This window comes from Myiozetetes cayanensis, unplaced genomic scaffold (assembly GCF_022539395.1).
Source record: "Myiozetetes cayanensis isolate MyiCay16 unplaced genomic scaffold, myiCay2020 scf3, whole genome shotgun sequence".
Classification (NCBI taxonomy): Eukaryota; Metazoa; Chordata; class Aves; order Passeriformes; family Tyrannidae; genus Myiozetetes; species Myiozetetes cayanensis.
In genome coordinates this window covers 22,297,089-22,314,615 of record NW_026087521.1, presented here as the reverse complement: position 1 = coordinate 22,314,615, position 17,527 = coordinate 22,297,089, and the positions used below count along the sequence as shown (strand labels likewise).

At 36.2% G+C, this 17,527-nt stretch overlaps 1 protein-coding gene across 2 annotated transcripts in view; it reads right to left on the bottom strand.

Moving 5' to 3' along the window:
* Positions 1-17,527, bottom strand: part of CADPS2 (calcium dependent secretion activator 2) — a 299,634-nt gene that overhangs the window by 18,860 nt on the left and 263,247 nt on the right. For both annotated transcript variants that reach the window (XM_050324387.1, XM_050324385.1), the window contains 3 exons: positions 14,328-14,411; positions 14,181-14,213; positions 4,125-4,232 (listed from right to left, as the gene is read on the bottom strand). In XM_050324387.1, the coding sequence (XP_050180344.1) occupies positions 4,125-4,232; positions 14,181-14,213; positions 14,328-14,411 (225 nt within the window). The remainder of the gene's footprint in view (positions 1-4,124; positions 4,233-14,180; positions 14,214-14,327; positions 14,412-17,527) is intronic.

The following is a 17,527-nucleotide window of genomic DNA, read 5'->3' as shown; positions in this document are numbered from 1 at the left end:
CATTACAGAAAGTAAGTATTGCATCGACGTTTTAAACAGAGCTTTATACAAAACGAAAAAAATGCTTTTCTAAGTGGTTTGTTAACAAAATCCAATTTAGTTTTAAGGGGAATATTTTTTAATTTAAAAGTCTAATGTAAATTTTCTCAGGAGCTCAAGATTTATTGGTCCCATTTTAAAAATTCTAGTAGAAACATGAATCTAAGTCTAGTCAGTGGGGATAACCCAGAATGTTTATGGACACAGCACTGTATTTATTAAGGTTAATGGTAAAACTCCAATTGATTTTGAAAAGGTACAACCAGATCCAACGGCAATTTCATAGTTGGGTATTTTTTGAATCTGTTAATTTTGTGATCAAATACACAATGCTGTTCTTTGATAGGATGCACAGATGCTCTAACATCATCCATCAAAGAGATTATTTTTATAAATGAGGCCTTAATTAGTAATATTGTCTATTTATTCTAGGTTTGTGTAATTCTATTCTAAATACTTAATTTTGCCATTCACCACCTTCTACTTTTACAGGTTTTTCTGAAAATAAGTATTTTTCAAACTGTTTAAAAAAAAAAAAGATTAAGTACAATTGTGTTTCTAAAGCATTAATCCAGAGCTACTGCAGAGCATCCTAATGGGCAATGTTACAAAAAATTTCTAGGGCTCTTTAAGGAATGTGATGCTAAAAACAAAGAAACACCTCTTCTCCACCCCCTCAGCTAGAAGCCATTACTGCATGAGAGTAGGAGATAAATGACCTGAGTCCCTGTGACAGGAGGAATTTGACAGAAAAAATTCCCAGCTGATCTTAGGAAGAAGACCATGTCCCAGACTGCAAATGAAGACAAAAATTCCTGTGTCTCTGACAAACTGACCAAGTGAAAAATCTTTGTGACTTCAAATCTGTTGACTAGTTCTGAGAACAAGAAGCTGTTCACCTGGGAGAGACCAGTGATACCAGGAGCAGCCAGACATATTGCTCTGTCTGCTGTCTATAGCCCTTCTGGAGGAGGTAATAATAAAATGCACACAGAAGCTAAGCTTGTCAGAGGAAAGAAAGGAAAAAAACCCACCACCTTGCTTCCACTGCATGATCAGCAAGTGTACTGAAGCACAGGATTTAAATGGTTTAAAAATGGTGCAGAAAAAACTATCAGCCCAGTCTTATTTCAAAGTCCACTGGAGATCTGAACCTCTCCCATATGTAAGGATTCATATCACAAGCTTAAATTCCATTCTCCTGATACTTGTATTTTGTATGGCATGGCAGTGCTTCTCTAGGCTTATCAAGCACCACCATAAAACACCATGTATTTTTTGTCTTGTCTCTAATTTGAGGCTTCTCAGGTAGAGAAACAACTTTACAACTCCAAACCTTAACATATTGTGACCCACTTGCAGACATTTGTACTTGTATCAATACTATTCTTAAATTTAAATGTTCTTTGTTATGTACACAACTTTGTATGATGTTTGCTTGGTCACTGTAATAGCTGTTAGCATACAGCAGCCCTAATCAAACAAATAAAATCTATGTATAAATATTTTGCAATTATACATTTTTTTGGGTTTAAAATAATGTACAAGGCCTGATCTTGTCTGTATTTATAAATAACACCTCTAGTACATAGAACAGGTAGTTTTTTTGTTATGCTGGATGAGGTGTTTCCCTGGATGAAGCACAGGAAAACGCACTTATGCTCTTAGACTTGGCTGATGATTACTTAGCTGAAGTTAATACAATGTGTTTTAAGGGGAAAGCAACTGTAGACAATCAAATGGCTTGAGGTATATTTACATAAAAACGTGAATATATCCTATTATTTCTATTGAAATATAACTTGATGAATTTGAATTTATAAGCAGTAGGTTTTGTTATATCATTAATTTTAAAAAACCCTTACAAAAATCACGGACAAAATCTTGTTCAGTTATAATGTCCTGAATCTGAATTAATCTCAGAAAAGGTGAATTACAGAGTGAGATGACTTTGTTTTAAATTTCTGCATGCTATGAACTTCCAGATTTGTTAATGCTTTTATCTGCATCTGTCCAAACAGTCGTATCTCCCAGTGTGATGTTATACAGAAATGTAATATCACCCTATGCTAAGAAAAATAAAGATAAAAATAAATTTTTGATACACAAAATACATATCATACATCCTTTTTCTTTTCTTACAGATACAAGCACTGGATATGTCATCACACAATGCATACTACTGAGTAAAAGGGGTCCGAAGTGGGTTTGCAATCTCAAAGGCAAGTACTATATCAGAACTTGGATCCATACAGGAGATGTTTTCTTGTGCTGAAAAGCTTAATTGCTGAAATGAAATTTGGAAGAGGTCCTTAATCCATGCTCACCCAGCTGTACTGAAGCACTGCCCTTGGGTTAGTGCTAACCCAAAATCATGCCAGGAACTGTGCTGATGACTTATTGGTGTGGATGATCCCTTGCTAGTTCTCAGGCCTGTGCCTGGTCCCTGGCCAGTGCACTGCTGTGGACATAGCCTGAGACTTGGTCCCATCACACTACATCAAAAAAGTCAACGTGGTCTCTCCAGTGAGAGTTAGACGTGGCCTTAGACAGATAATTTTATTAACATTCAGAAAATGACAACATAAGCAGAAATAACCCCAAAGAAAAACAAAAAAACCAGAAACTTGAAAATGAAACATATGCTTGCAGATTCAGTGCAAAAGCAAACTGAAGCAGAAGTTGCTAATACGGTTTTAGTACTTTGTGAAGGTGCCAGCTGGATGGATGATAATTTTTCTACCCCTGCAGGGCATCAAAGCTTTTATAAAATCATTCTTTTCACACATATTAGCACTTAGCTTATTAAAACAGATGATACTTTTTTTTTGTAAAGCTGCCTGGGAGTTTCTGGAAATATAAAATCTGGGAAATAAGTCTTATTTTGACCACCCAGTCTAACAAACAACAAATACCGACATGACATACCATGGCTGAGAGTCTATGTTATGGGACCTTCTGTGACTGCCACAACTGTAGTGTCACAGTAAAGGCTGTGAATTGCTGTTATGAAAACATTTGCTGTAACTTGCATAATTAAATGAAACTGCCAGCAAAGCTTTCTAAAATACTTAGGAGATGACACAAATAAATACATTTCAAAGTCTATATTATGTTCCAGAATTAGTTTTGTAATAAATTCTATTTCACAGTGGCAGAGATGACTTCTTTCCCTGCTCAATTTCCTACCTAATTGTAAAAGGCTGAGATAATTGTCGCATAAATGTATCCAACTGTATAGTAAAATAAATTTTATTTTACACATATTTTACATGTGAAGTGCTTTAAATTTACACAGAAGGTACAGTTTCAGCTGCCTATAGCTTCTCCTTCAGACAACTCAGAAAGGGACATAGTAGACACAGATTAGTGTTCAGAACTGGACTGAACTGAAATGTGATCATTTCTAACAAAAAAATGAGGGATTAAGGCAAAGCAATGAGTGGAGGGAGGCTGCAGAAGTTACTATCAACACGAGAAAATTATTGCCTGCACCTTGAGAATGAGGATTACCCTGAACTTGTAGAAGTGAAATTGGAATTTTGAAAATGAGTTTGACAATTCAATAAATGTTTGGTTAACTTTAAGAAATTAGAAGTCTTAAACTAAAACTCCATTAAACAAAATGCTAAAAGTCAAAAAAGTGCAAAAGTACCAGTCAAACCCATAGATGTACCTGGCATAACTGGCCTCTTTCTGTATACAAGCAGGAAGTGATATGTGCAAGTTCTTAATTTAAGGAAATTAGGTCAGTAATGGAATTCACAACCCACACCAATCCAGTTCTCTTCATTAACAAATTCAAAATCAAAAGGTGGAATATAATTTGACTTCTCACAGTGGAAAAATGACTATTGCAAATAATCTTCTACCAACTTTACTTCTGCCTCCCAGCACTTAAAAATTTCATGCAGAAAATATTTAAAGAAAGGCCACCCATGACAGCTGAAGGTTGTAAATAAAAAGCAAGAGAAAAAATTTTCTACAGGGGAGAATATCTAAACTTGCTGAATATTATCAAAGTGCAGCTTATCCCTTATGACATAGAAATGATACCAGCAAACTTTGCAAGGGTAGTTACTCACATCGAATAACTTCTCTATGTACATTTCCTCATTGACCTTTTCTCGAAGTATATCTTGGTTTTGTCGAACAAACATAATATAGGTGTCTGCAAGATCCATCCCTGGTTTCTGTGGAGACATAAAGTGAAGGGAGAAAGTAGTGGGAAGCGGAAGACAGACCCCTCAGCAACTGAGGTTTACAAGAGGTTATACTTAAACATAATGAAAACTGAGATATTTTACAGTGTTCACACATGTATAGACTATATTTACAAAATCTGATGTGAATTCTGGGTTAGTTAACAAGTTCAGGAGGGTTCACTATTAATAAAGTTCTCTGTGCTTTAACTTATGGATGCTTTGAGTCATAAATCTACATTGCCATATGCAATGGAATGAAGTCTTGGCTCTGTAACATAGAATCATAGAATTAGATGGGTTGGAAAGGACCTCTGAGATCATGAAGTCCAACCCTTGATCCACTACCACCACAGTTACTAGATTATGGCACTAAGTGCCACATCCAGTCTCTTCTTAAATACTGCCAAGGATGGAGAATCCACCACCTCCCTGGGCAGCCCATTCCAATGCCTGATTACTCTCTCTGTAAAGAATTTCTTCCTAATATCTAACCTAAACCTCCCCTGGCAGAGCTTGAGACCATGCCCTTTTGTCTTACCGATAGCTGCCTGGGAGAAGAGACCAACGCCCACCTGGCTACAACCTCCTCTCAGGTAGTTGTAGAGAGTGACGAGGTCTCCCTTGAGCCTTCTCTTCTCCAGGCTAAACAACCCCAGCTCCCTCAGGCTCTCCTCACAGGACTCGTGTTCAATCAACATCAATTGGCAAACTTGGATATTTTGCCCTTTTTTGTTAGTGAGGCTTTCATAGCTACTCCGCCTTGGGTGTGGAGGTCCAAATCCTGCTATCCCATTCAGAAAATGGTTAAAAGAGAAAGGATTCAAAAAAGTTCCTTTTTCGTTGTCTCAGATTTCTTACAATTTGCTTCCAAAGTACAGCTGAAGTCTTTTTCAGGTTAGCCTCAACCAACTGTAATTCAAACTAAGTTCAAGCACTTTCGACAGTAATGGCATGAAAAGGTTGACTGTTTTTGGAAACTGTTGCACTGGTACAATCAGCTCAGAGGATGGCTGAGGACAGAGCAAGGTTTGAAATGTTACCCTTCTTGTACCAACATATGTTCTGTATGAACAGCAGACTAGGCATAATTTTCATGCCACAATCCCAAACATGGGACAGGTCAGGATGTGTCGTGTGCATGTGATACTACATCTGGACAGCCACAGCAATGGCTGACACTGGTTTCTCCTGCCCAGCTGTGACTTCTGGATCTCTGCAGCTGCAAAAGGTGTTCCACACTAACACTTCTAACAGCCTGTAACATCCCCTTTACTGGCAGCATATGCAGAGATGGTAAAGAGTTCACCTTTTTCTAACAGGAAATAAGATTGCACATAGGCGGTTTGGCAGGTCTTCTGTAAATGTCTTCTATGTGAGTAAGTTTGTAAAAGTATCACTTGCTCCCAAATAATAGCTTATAAAGTTCTGGGCATGCAAACGAAAGCTAAGTTTTATAATACGTCACAGTTAGCCTTAGCACAAAGCTATTTATAAAGGATCTGGATTTTGTGAAGGCTTACTCTGTACAGAATAATTAACAGTTCTAGGAAAGGAGTATAAAAGCAGTTATATCCAGTCCCTGAATTCCAAGGCATAAGTAATTTCTATTTCTCAGAAACTGTTACTGTCTGAAAACAGCGTATGAACAATGCTATAAGAACTAAGAATATTTTAGAGACATTTATGCATAAACATGCTTATATAGTTAAAATATTTATATATAATTTTATACTAAGCCTTCCTTTCTACTCTGTAAGTGATAACTTCTCGTTTTTCCCATTCCTTATTATCTTGTGTGTAATATCTTATAATGTATATGAACAGGTTTGAGCACAAGAGGGAAGGGAAGGAAAGGTGCAACATGCCCATACTAAAACTTGTCCTAAAACTGCTCTCATCCTACTACAGTAATGGGATGACAGCATTGTCTCCTCAAAACTGCAGTAAGTGAAACCTCCTAGATCACGAATTTCAACTCTATTTTTCCTAAATCTACTAAAGACGTATATACAAATACGTTCCAAAATGAGAAGATTTTCTTTTTCATTTATACATGTACAGATATGGCAGTTTCATTTTTTAAGAGTAACAGTTGAATGTTGAATGATGGCCAGGTTTAACACTTGTAGCATCTCTAAAACTCACAGTGAAAAGCTGAAATGTTTCCTGCACATTTGGATTGGTCATTCCAGGGGCAATGAAAGGTTACTGCAAAAACTTATCCCATACACATATGCTTACATGAAACTCTTAAGAGGAAAGTAGGACCATTTATATTTGTATCTGCATCACACATCTCAATCCTAACTACAGAAATAAAAATGTAAGATTTCAATAGATAAAACAATTTTCTGTTAGAAAACCTGGTTGACAGAAAACCTGGTTGAAGCATCGACTTGCTTCATAAAAATGTGCCTTCAATAAAATGTGACAGAAATGTTTTTGTATTAAGGCAAATCACAAAGTAAAGCAGAATTAAAACAGAGGACTCCCTAATTTACTTTGTACTCATTTGTGATGGTACAAAAGAATACAGTCAGTTGAAATCTTATGTATTTTCTAAAACCTGATAGCCAATTTATTGGACTAGTTTTAACTCAGAGAAGTAATAGAAAAATAGTTTGAAATCTCCAGAGGTGGGTGAAGGAGATAATCTAACAAATGAAAGGCTGATGGTAGTGCTTGGAGATATATAGTCAAATGTATTAGTGAATCTTCATCAGGATGCTAAAATCTAGTGGTTCTCCAATGCATGCATGTTTTTCCTTACTAAGTTCAATAAAAAATGTTCTTCTTGCAGATAGCCAAAGCTAAATAACAACATTTCCCATCAGCATTAACTCTCCCCTTATTTTTGAGATGTTTACCTAGTCTTGAAGCTGTGACATATGGGAATTTCACACCTAGTGAATATATTTTCATGTAGCTTGTGGCACAGGAGTGTAATCATTAAAAGAATACACACAAGTAAGAGTAACTGCAACAGCTGGTGACATTTACCAATTAGAATTACAGTTCTTTAAAACACTTCATCCTTCTTTAATGTGTGCAGGATAATTATCTTTGAAATTGCTGTGGAAAAAAATTAATTTTCCTTTTTAAACACTGTCTGTCTACAGTAGAAATAAGTCTGGGTAAGGTAGATTATCAGTACTCCAAAGTGTGACTCTGTTTTAAAACCTCACCAAAATTATTGCAGGTTAGCCATCTTTGCTCATGGTGGGCAAAGCAGACATTAAACATTGAATGAACCAACAGTACATCAAATACTTCATTATTGCATGCATATTGCATGCACTCAATTTATTTGTTTTCCCCAAACATTTGGAAGAAGAAAACTATTATATGCATCAAAACAGCTTTATTGCTGTGTACATAATGTTTTAACTTTTTTTTTTTAAATAGGGATTTTATATTAGTTGGAAAAATCTGATTACATGATCCTCTACTGCTCTGTATTGGATTATTAAACATCAGAAAAAATCACCAAGTTAATGCAGAGTTAAACAAACAACCAACAATTAAGACATTTCATGTACCTTAAAAGACAAACAAATAGAAACTGAGATATATTTTAGATAACTGTCACAGGGGGCATTTCATTACTAATATTGGAAAGATTGAAGTATTCTAGTCTGCACATCTATACTCAATATAAAAAATATTCTTCTCTGAATCTTTGGCAGAATATCTGCTGAAGTTAATGAGAATTATTTGCATATCTTTGGGAGAAGAATTTAACTGCTATATTTATCCAGATAAGTATAAAAAAAGATACTTTGTCTGAAAATTTCCCCAGGAAAAAAGGTGTTTTTTTACGATAGATAGAAAGTTATTGTAAGTTTGTTTTGTTCAGAACAGCAGACAAGATGTTTTGCCTATCTGAAAATGAAAGAGAACCAGACAAAGAGATGAATAGAGAAACTGGAAACACAAAGACATCAAATAAAATACCAGGAAATTAAGAGTTGTAAATAGGGTTACTTTGTCACTGGTTACACAAGTAACTGAATACACTGGTGAGTGAATGAGTTTAAACAAGGGTGTAGGCTTCAGCACATTCTTTTTTAGGGTTAATCACTAGTTAACCTGGCAAGATGAACATGCTCTTTAGGGAAAAAAAATTAAAAATCCTTGTTAATTATATACTGCAAGTGCTCTTACTTCCTGCTGCTGCACCTAATCCCACAGGTGCAGGTTGTCTCTTTTACTATTCACTGGTAGGTGGGTCCTGATTGACAGTCACTTTTTCATAGGAACAAATTCAGATAAAGAAGAAACAGCTTAACTTTCTCCCTTTTAACAGGAAAACATTATATAGTGTCTATTTAACAAGGAGGCAAATGTTAAAATACATTATTTCAGTTTCCAAGATGTTGTAGAAGCTGTTTTATCATTGATATGCATGGCTCCCACTGTCAAAACTGGCCTGAAGCACCTGGTGAAAAGTAATGCTGCACTGCGTTGGTTTCCAGGCATTCAAATATTTTGCTGCTGAAAGGTTTGCTACAGGCTTAATGCTGCCACTAATATTAGGCATTTTCCTACAGGAAAGGTACACCTCACTTTCTGCACAGCATTTTGCAATGAAACAGTTTGGCATAAACCTCAATAAATATCATGGACATTTGTAATACTTCAGTTATGTTTATTCTCACTATGGCATTTGTCACAAAACATTTCTTAGCATCAGAGGGTATTAAACAAACTTGTATTACCAAAAAAAACCACCCCAACTAGTTTTACCAAGTTGCTATCCTGCCAAAGCATTAATGTTTCCAGGATGAGAAGAGATATTAGAGACTAACTATACGGTAACAAACTTTATCCCATTTTGTGTTTGCTCTCCTCTCCACCTCTTTCCCCTCCCCTGCATCCTGGAGGGAGTCATTTTAACTACAGAGTGGATGTAACAATGAAATGAAAAGGAGTGATGAGCTGGAGGGGGTTATTGTGAGGAACACAGGAGTTCCCTATTCAGTGTCCACCACTAAATGAAGAGCATGTTGGAAAATTTCACTGCCTGAAATTTCTTCTCTAAATACTGCAAGGCTCATCAGTTGGGCTTTGGAATAAAAGAATTAAAATATCAGTAAAATATTTTTGTAATAAAACTACTTGTATCCATGAAAAGATCATAATTTCCTTCATTTCTTACAAAATAAAATACATAAGCCAGGCAAGAAGGTTCATCATTTGTATGATCAGTCTATTATAGAGGTAACATTTTAATCTCCCATAGTTATGGAAAAAAAAATTGCTTAAATGAAAGAATACAATGCATTTTTTCTCTCTCTAAAACATTTTCTTGTATAAGAAAAAGCAACCTTGGCAAGGAGGAAACGTGTGTATTTTGAGAACTGTCATGCAGAACTTAAACTGTGATTCTGCAAACATTTACACAAATACCAAACACCTTGTCATATACGTATAATTTCATTGCATTGACAGGGCAACATAAGCACACAAGTGTCTGCATCAGGATTTTGATTCTGTAGCGCAAAAAGTCTTCAAAATGCTACAGTTCTTATGATAAAATCGGGTATTTAAATATGCTTTTTCCCCAAAAAAAGTGATATTTTACTATGCTATTTTAGCTTTTATACTGATTAGCAGTGATCCTTCTGATCACCATTTAGGAGGTATCTCAAAAATACTGCTGACTTAAAAGAGATGCTGCAGGGTTTTCCCTCCAATTCTACAATACCTTGTTTTTATAGATCTGAAAACAGAAGGGCCAGTTCCCAGGTCTTGGTACACACAGGAGGAGGAGGAGGAGGAGGAGGAAGGCAGGAGAAGACTTGAGCATGAGCTTAATGTCTGTTATGTGCTCTTCATTTTTAAACAGAGTTCTCCAAGAAAATCTGCTCAAAAATGGCTGGCACAGTATGGCCATACATGGATAAATGCTCATTTCCCACAAAATGCCATTTCCTTCTTAAAACCAGCTAAATGAGGCCATGCAGTACAGGTGTGATGGTTGGAAATGGAGGTATCTGGAAGGTCCCCATGTGTATCTGCCTGGTAGGAGGCAGAGTTCCTTCTTTGGCCTCTACAGGACCCCATAAGTCAAATGCTGGCACATGTGTGAGGCCCCTTTTCATACCTTTGATCCCCACATAAAGGCAAGAGCAGAGCGAGAGGGCTGGCATTGTGTGAGCTGTGCACTGCTGTCAGCCCTGGGTCCTTCAAATGGCCTCTCTGCCACTTGGTATGACAGGTGGCCCACATGAAGTGAGGGAGGATTAGGTTCCTTCTGTACCCTCTAAGTGACTGGCATAGATTACCGGCTCCTACAAAGGGATTTAAACATATCTCTCCAAACAAAAAGCATGTAACTGGATGCTCAGTTTGTATGAGTAATTGCTCTGGTTGTATTGTAAATGAGGCAAATGTGTGTAAAAATGACCAGCTAGAGACACAATTGTTTGTGTGCAAAACTTATTTACATGATGAGAAATCGAACACAATGAAATTATCTACATGATTAAGGAATAATATCATTTGAGATTAACAACATACATTTTACCCCCTAATTCTACTGCATTCTTTTCCTATTCTCATTAATTAATTGTCTTTGTGAACAGAATATTTTTTAAAAAAGAAAAATATTAGGTTGTAATTCTATATCTCCTACTGACTACTTGGATTTTCAAAGAAATTAACGAGTCATAGCAGATTTTGATGAGTTGTTAAAAAAAAAGTTTCCCAAATCAGCTTCTGCATTCCCAAACACCAAAAGCTAGCACTAACAAGAGAGCAAACGTCATCCCTCACGCACTACTTATATTTGTAATGTTTGTGTTATTTTCCTCCAAACACTTGGTTTCTTTCATGTGCACAGCAGCCACAGTTTATTCCGTGTCAGAGCCAAGTATACTGTGACCATTACCAATAAAATGAGCATAATAGCAACTAGATTTTTCCATTATTATTTTTAGGAAATCACAAGACACCACTGCTGTTACTGTTCTTTGTCTGGGTAATTTTGCAATGTTGCTGGTATTTCTGTTGATATTTCAATTTCTAAAACATACGCAGTGCCCATATAGCCCCATATGAGTGGCTGGAAAAAGCAATGAGAGCTCCTTGCGACTGCATGTGTCCCACTTCATAAAGGGCATTCTGAAAAAAGACATTATGTTGTGTGTTTTCTTAAACAGTTAAAAAAAATATCCCCAAACACCTTTTCTTAATTTTACATGGAATTCTTCATAATTCTCTGGCAAGATTAATGAATGGAAGGGTAGACAGCAACATTTTAAAAAACATATAGTCTGTGTCTGTCTTTCCCACGCTGACCTTGAGCAGTTGAGAGATGCCTTCTAAGGAGTGTGCATTTTCATGCCCAGCTATTTGATGTCTAAACCCACTCTCAACAGAATTTGCCTTTTCCTCAAAATGACCAAGAATGTCTTCTTTCTTTTTGCATTCTTTACTGTTTCTATTTTTATTTATCTTTTAACCTTTTAATCTCGTTTACCTCTTACCCCTTCTCTAAAACATTTTGCTCAGTACTACTTTAATTTTCTTCTAAGATCTCTTTGGTGTAGTTAGTTTCTTCTTATTTCACTATAAACCAGCATATTTTTCCCTCTTTGCCAAATCCTGGTAATCGAAGATAAAAAACTCTGTTGAACTAACACTCTCAAAAAACCCCAAAAGCCTTCCCTTGCCCCTGCCTCCTTCTCACCTAGATGCACCAAGTGATCTAAGGTGACCAAATGAGGCCCTCGGATGGAGGCAGGTGGAGCACAGGGGCAGAGTTCCATTGTCTAACACAGTGCAATTCTGCACATATTTGCAACTACATAAAAGAAAGGGTCTACTGTGGTCACTTGTAAGTCACTTCCATAGATGCAGCTTATGGTAAGGAGGGGTAAGGAGAGATTTTATACTGTATCAGGTCAAAATAAAACCACATGAGGCATTCAATTTGCTCCAGCGCAGACTTGCTAGGTTACTGTCACACTGCCAAGAGCTCAGCATAGGTTCCTCCCTCTGTGCTGCCCCTCACTGTACTTCTCACTTGAGCTGCGAGCCCAGGTGATGACCTTGTGACGTGATGACTTAGAGCCTCCTTTTGCAGTTGGAATTTTTTACTTCACCACTTACTGGTGATTTTAGTCACTACTCAGACTGGACACTTGGTGTTAGTTGTGACAATAATGGCTCTTCTTGGCCTCAACTACATCTTCACAACAAGGGGAAGAATATAAGGAAGCAAAATCAAACCCCAGCCTATAAAACTCCTTCAACCCAGGTAAAAATTCCTCTAGAATTTGGAAAATGTTTGTCTGGTCAGACCCACACCCTCACTGAAGTACAGTTTACACTTCTGGTTTACAACTGTGGAACTATAGTCCAGTTTGTATCTTGGGCTGGGGGAAAGGTGTGTGGGATAGCTGGAAAGTGAAGACACCGTAACAATGCAAGGATCCTGTCAACCTGTCTACAATCTGATCATTTCTTCAAGCCACGCACCATCATTCAGTGAATGTGAAAAGGGCAACAGGGCCCCAGCAACCATCTCCCTGCTCTGCCTTCCTCTCCCCTGGGTGACCTGATTTGCAATATTCCCCTGAGCTTGTGGCAAAGGTATTCTTCAGTCTCGTTGTTACTGTGAACTTCGATGTCAATGTATGCAGGTCAACAGTAAAAGACTTTGATGTCTCCTCCTCAAGTAATTGGGAGAGTTTTCTATGTTAGCTGAAAGAAGTCTATGAATTTCTTGTTTGTTCAGTAATTTTTTCTTAGGTTTTTGAGTCTTAAGTGCCTCACCAAGCACTTTTTGGGGTATCTCTGCAGCACAATATGTTAACAAGAGGTATACTAAATTAATTGGATTTGATACGAGGTCATTCCTTTAAATGCCAGATTGAGACTACTTTTGGTTTTTTTAATAAAACTTTTAATAAGGTAAAAAAACCAATGCAACCACATAAGAAAAAAAAAATTATCTGAAAACATCATCTGAAAAAACCAGAAATATTACAATTTATCTTATGAATAAAGCAAACAGAAAAAAAGCAAAATAACAAATTCCTGAAACAGAGATTTTTTTCCTTTAATTTATCACACACTGATTAAAAAAAAAAATTAATTTCAGCTTGCAAGCATTGTATTTTTCAGCATAGAACAGCCAAAAGATTTTCCAACCACCACACAGTTTAGCATGTCTGGCACTCTTCTACATTGTAATTTAATTTTTTGTAAGATCGTTAAGGTCAAAATTTTAGTCTTGGTTTTTTTGCTATACTGGAAAATAAGATTTTTTTAGAATTGCATTAAAAAAAGATAAGAGCACAGACTTCTGAGAGAACAAAGGATACGACAGTGACAATGACAATATTTGATAACTTTTTCTTTGCTTATTTAAAGAAAAGATATTCTACTATCATATTCTATGAAAATATTTTAATAACTGAATTTTGCTTCTATGTATGAAAGAACTCCAGCAGTTATCCTTTTTATTTCTTATTTATACCACACAAACATTGTGTAAGCACCAGTAAATCAAATGGGGATTTAGCAAGCAAGAGGTTAAATAAGCAAAGTTGAGTCCTGAAGTAAGAAATCAAGAAATAATGGTTATTCAGGTATGATGCTTTTACTTGTTGCTTATACTGCAATTTATCCAAGTGATGGAAAGAAGCTTACAAAAGAGTGTCTAAGTTACAATCCTTACTCTTCCACAACTGAAAAAGTGCATTGAGAATAACCTTTCCAAGCTTTGCTTTGAGAGTTACTCATTGCTCGAGGGAAATGAAATGTCCTCTCAGGGTTGTAGTGACTGTTTAAATACTCTGTGTAAAGCTATAATGAATCTCTGTAGGAAAGCAAAATGTCAACAATACAAAATGTGAGCTAACCCCCCTCTAATTTTTAAATTATTATGAACACTAGAATAAATAAATTAAAAAGTGTTCTACTTACAGGAACATCAACATATTTCGCAGCTGCTTTCACCTTTAGAAAATTAAGCATAAAAGACACAGTGAGTACTTTTTACTACAGATTGCACACAATTTCAGAATTATGTATCGGAAGAAGAAAAGAACCACTGTGAACCCAAACACTTACAGTGAATGAAACTAATGATGAGAAGAAAGTGCCTTCATCGTATCTTGACAATTTAGACAGCACACCTTCTAATACTGAAACAACCTGGAGGAAAAGCACAGAGAGAAATCTAAATGAACAGTATGAAAATTAAGTATTTGGAATGAGAATGTGAATTTTTCATCCTCATATTTTTATTCTTCAGCAGGGCAATGGAAACGGTGGATTTGATCACTTTCTCCATTCATCTCTTGCTGAAATCAAGGAGAACCTTTGTTATGCAGCTTCACCTATTGATCAACCTGCTGAACTACTGCAGAAATAGAAACTCCATCCAAAATTTCTCCTGAGGTGGGCCTGATTCCATTACAACAATGTTGCCTCTAGAATTTGGGGTTAAAGATAGCAGTGTGTACCCAGTACGTACTTTAGGTAGAAATCACGTTATTTTCTAGGACCACAGTTTCTAAGATCACAGCTTCAACGACAATAGAGCATGATTGCTAAAGGTGGTGATCTCGATATCCTGTTTCCCTTTCCTTTGCAAGTGAGTAGAAACCCATCTCTGATTTCACCCTGCAGTGTCATAGCACTAGACTTTTCTGTCAACAGCATATGCTGTTAACCTGCTACACCATGGCCAAGAAGGAGGCAAGAAAATGTATGCCCAAAGTCTCTGGTATGGAGTGGTTTCTCTCCCCTCTATTTTCACCTGGGATTCTCTGAGTAGTGTGATTCCTCAGTAAGAGGTGGTTTTTGCCAAAATTTATTGCTGATCAAAACCAAAAAATCTAACTAATTGCATTGATTATAGTTTTAATGCTTAAACTCCCCCAAATCAGCATACAAATTCCCTTTGAACATCTGTCTGTGATGTTATGTTGCTCAAGTAATTCATGGTATATAACATAAAATGTCTGTCAGCCGTTGTATTCATGTACATTTCTTTTACACATATAAATTGCTTTTCAGTTTATATAAAGATTGTTTTAAAAGTTGTCCCTTGCTCCCAACACAGTCATTCCCACAACCATGAGTATCATTTTATGAGTGTGAGGACAGAATAAAATTCCATCTGGCATGCTGTTAATGGGCACTGTAACAATGTCACAACAGTGTCACTTCCAGAGGAACTGAGATCATCACTTTACGATAAGCCCTGCTCTTAACAGTTCAAGGAGCAGGAGCAAGTGCAAACCTACATTTGTCATTTATCAATCCAACCTGTCATATTTACAGTGATTAATTAAGACACCAGCACATAGGTGCCAATCAAAGAATAAATCTACATCATGAGAGAGAGTGGCAGTTGTTTCTGCACTCCCTTTATTACACAAAATACCAGCTTTCTGTTCTGCTATTGCATTCTTGTGAGAAGCTGCTGTTCATACTTTAACTCATTTTATCTGACTGGCAAGGATTCTTGGGTTCTTTCTGCAGAAAAGTGTTCAACCTCATAGTGCAAAGATCTGCTATGGAAAAAGCTGATCTCACAACTCACATGGTGTCCTCAGTGCCAACATACAGTTCCAATACAAGTGGGACACAAAATAACAGAGAGCAAAAAATTGCAGTGTCAAGGATGTCTGTTTAAACAAAAGGCTTAGTTATGATGCTGGAAACTTGTTTTCCGAGATCTCAGCATATGGACTTGTGAAGCTCTAAAGGTATTTCTATGCATACCTCATATTCTCTGAACTGGTTACCCTAAGACACACTGTGCTTTGTTTCACTGTTTTTTAACAGTGATTTTTTAAATGCTTTAGGTTGGTAAGCCTCGTACAAAAAAATGCCCAGTATAGTCCTTACCAAGTAAAGCAGCATTGAACCGAAAATACTATTTTCATTTTCATAAATGACTTGCAGCTAAATACAATGATTGAAACAACACAGAGGTAAAGGCTGAAAAATAGTGAAAATATATTAGATGCAAAAAATGAACACACATGGCTATCATGCACATTGATTTGTATTTTTTCTGGCCAAAGCCAAGAGTAAAACATCAGCATCCCACTGTACCTTCAGAAGCTTTCTGCCTTGAAACGGAAGCAATCAGGATGTCACTGACATTTCACATCTCCAGTGAGAAGACACTGGTTAAACTTCTAATGATCAGCCAATGACATGGCATATATGCTTCCTGTTCTGAGATTTTAACCTCTGGTAATAATATATGTGATACTAATAATGCAAATCCCTCTGTATTGACAGTAGTTGTCTCTAGAATTTCTTGTACATACATCCAGGAGGCATATGACTATTTTCTTCCTTCTTTTATAATCTCAGATATTAAAAATAATAAAAATCAAAAGGTTTAACCTTTAATAGTATGATTTGCTCTGATTAAATTCCCCTTTCTCCCTCTCCCTCTTCAATAACACTAAAACCATAAATTGGAAGATTAGTTCACAGCAATGACAGGCAGCATGTAAAACTTGAAAATCTCTAGTTGAATTGTTTGTAGTTACGTTTACATCAAAATTTCACTGCAGAGAAAAAAATCTGTGGTTTCTACACAGTTAACAGTAAGTGGACACATTTTGCTCAAACTTCTACAATGATTCTACAAAGCCCTCCTCTTCAACTGATGGGTGTCAATCTGAAAGCAGATTCCTGCTCCTCCTATCCCCTGCCAGCAAGCAGTGACAAGTGAAAATGAAGGTATGATGAAAATAGGACTAGAGTCTTACTTTTTGTCACTAACTCAAATTGTAAATGTATGGTTTATTTCTTCTATTTTGAAAATCATAGTTCTGGGTAGTTTGCAATGAACAGATAACAAAACTTCTTAAAAAAATCTTTCTTTTCTGTCATTATTTTCTTTGTCTTCAAACCACTAGGGATTGAAGGTTTTTCTTTTTTATCAAGCACTTAAGACTTTTACTGGAGAAGAGGTACTACAGAAACACAAGACATTGTTTAAGTTTTCTTCAAAGGCCCTATATCATCTCAAAATATATTTTATTACTAAATATAAAGCATCAATTTCAAGAAACAACAATTTATAAAATATTTTAAATTAAATAGTTTGTGGGACAAAATCTTATTAAAAAGTTAAACTGGAACTCTGAATCTTGTCCATCTCTAAATACAAAATTTAAATACTAAGTGATAGGAAGAAAGTTTTCATGTAAAAACTTAAACAAAACACATGGTCTAACTTAAGATAATATCAACATAATTAATTCCTACCAGTTCTACCAACTGCTAGAAGTTCCCGT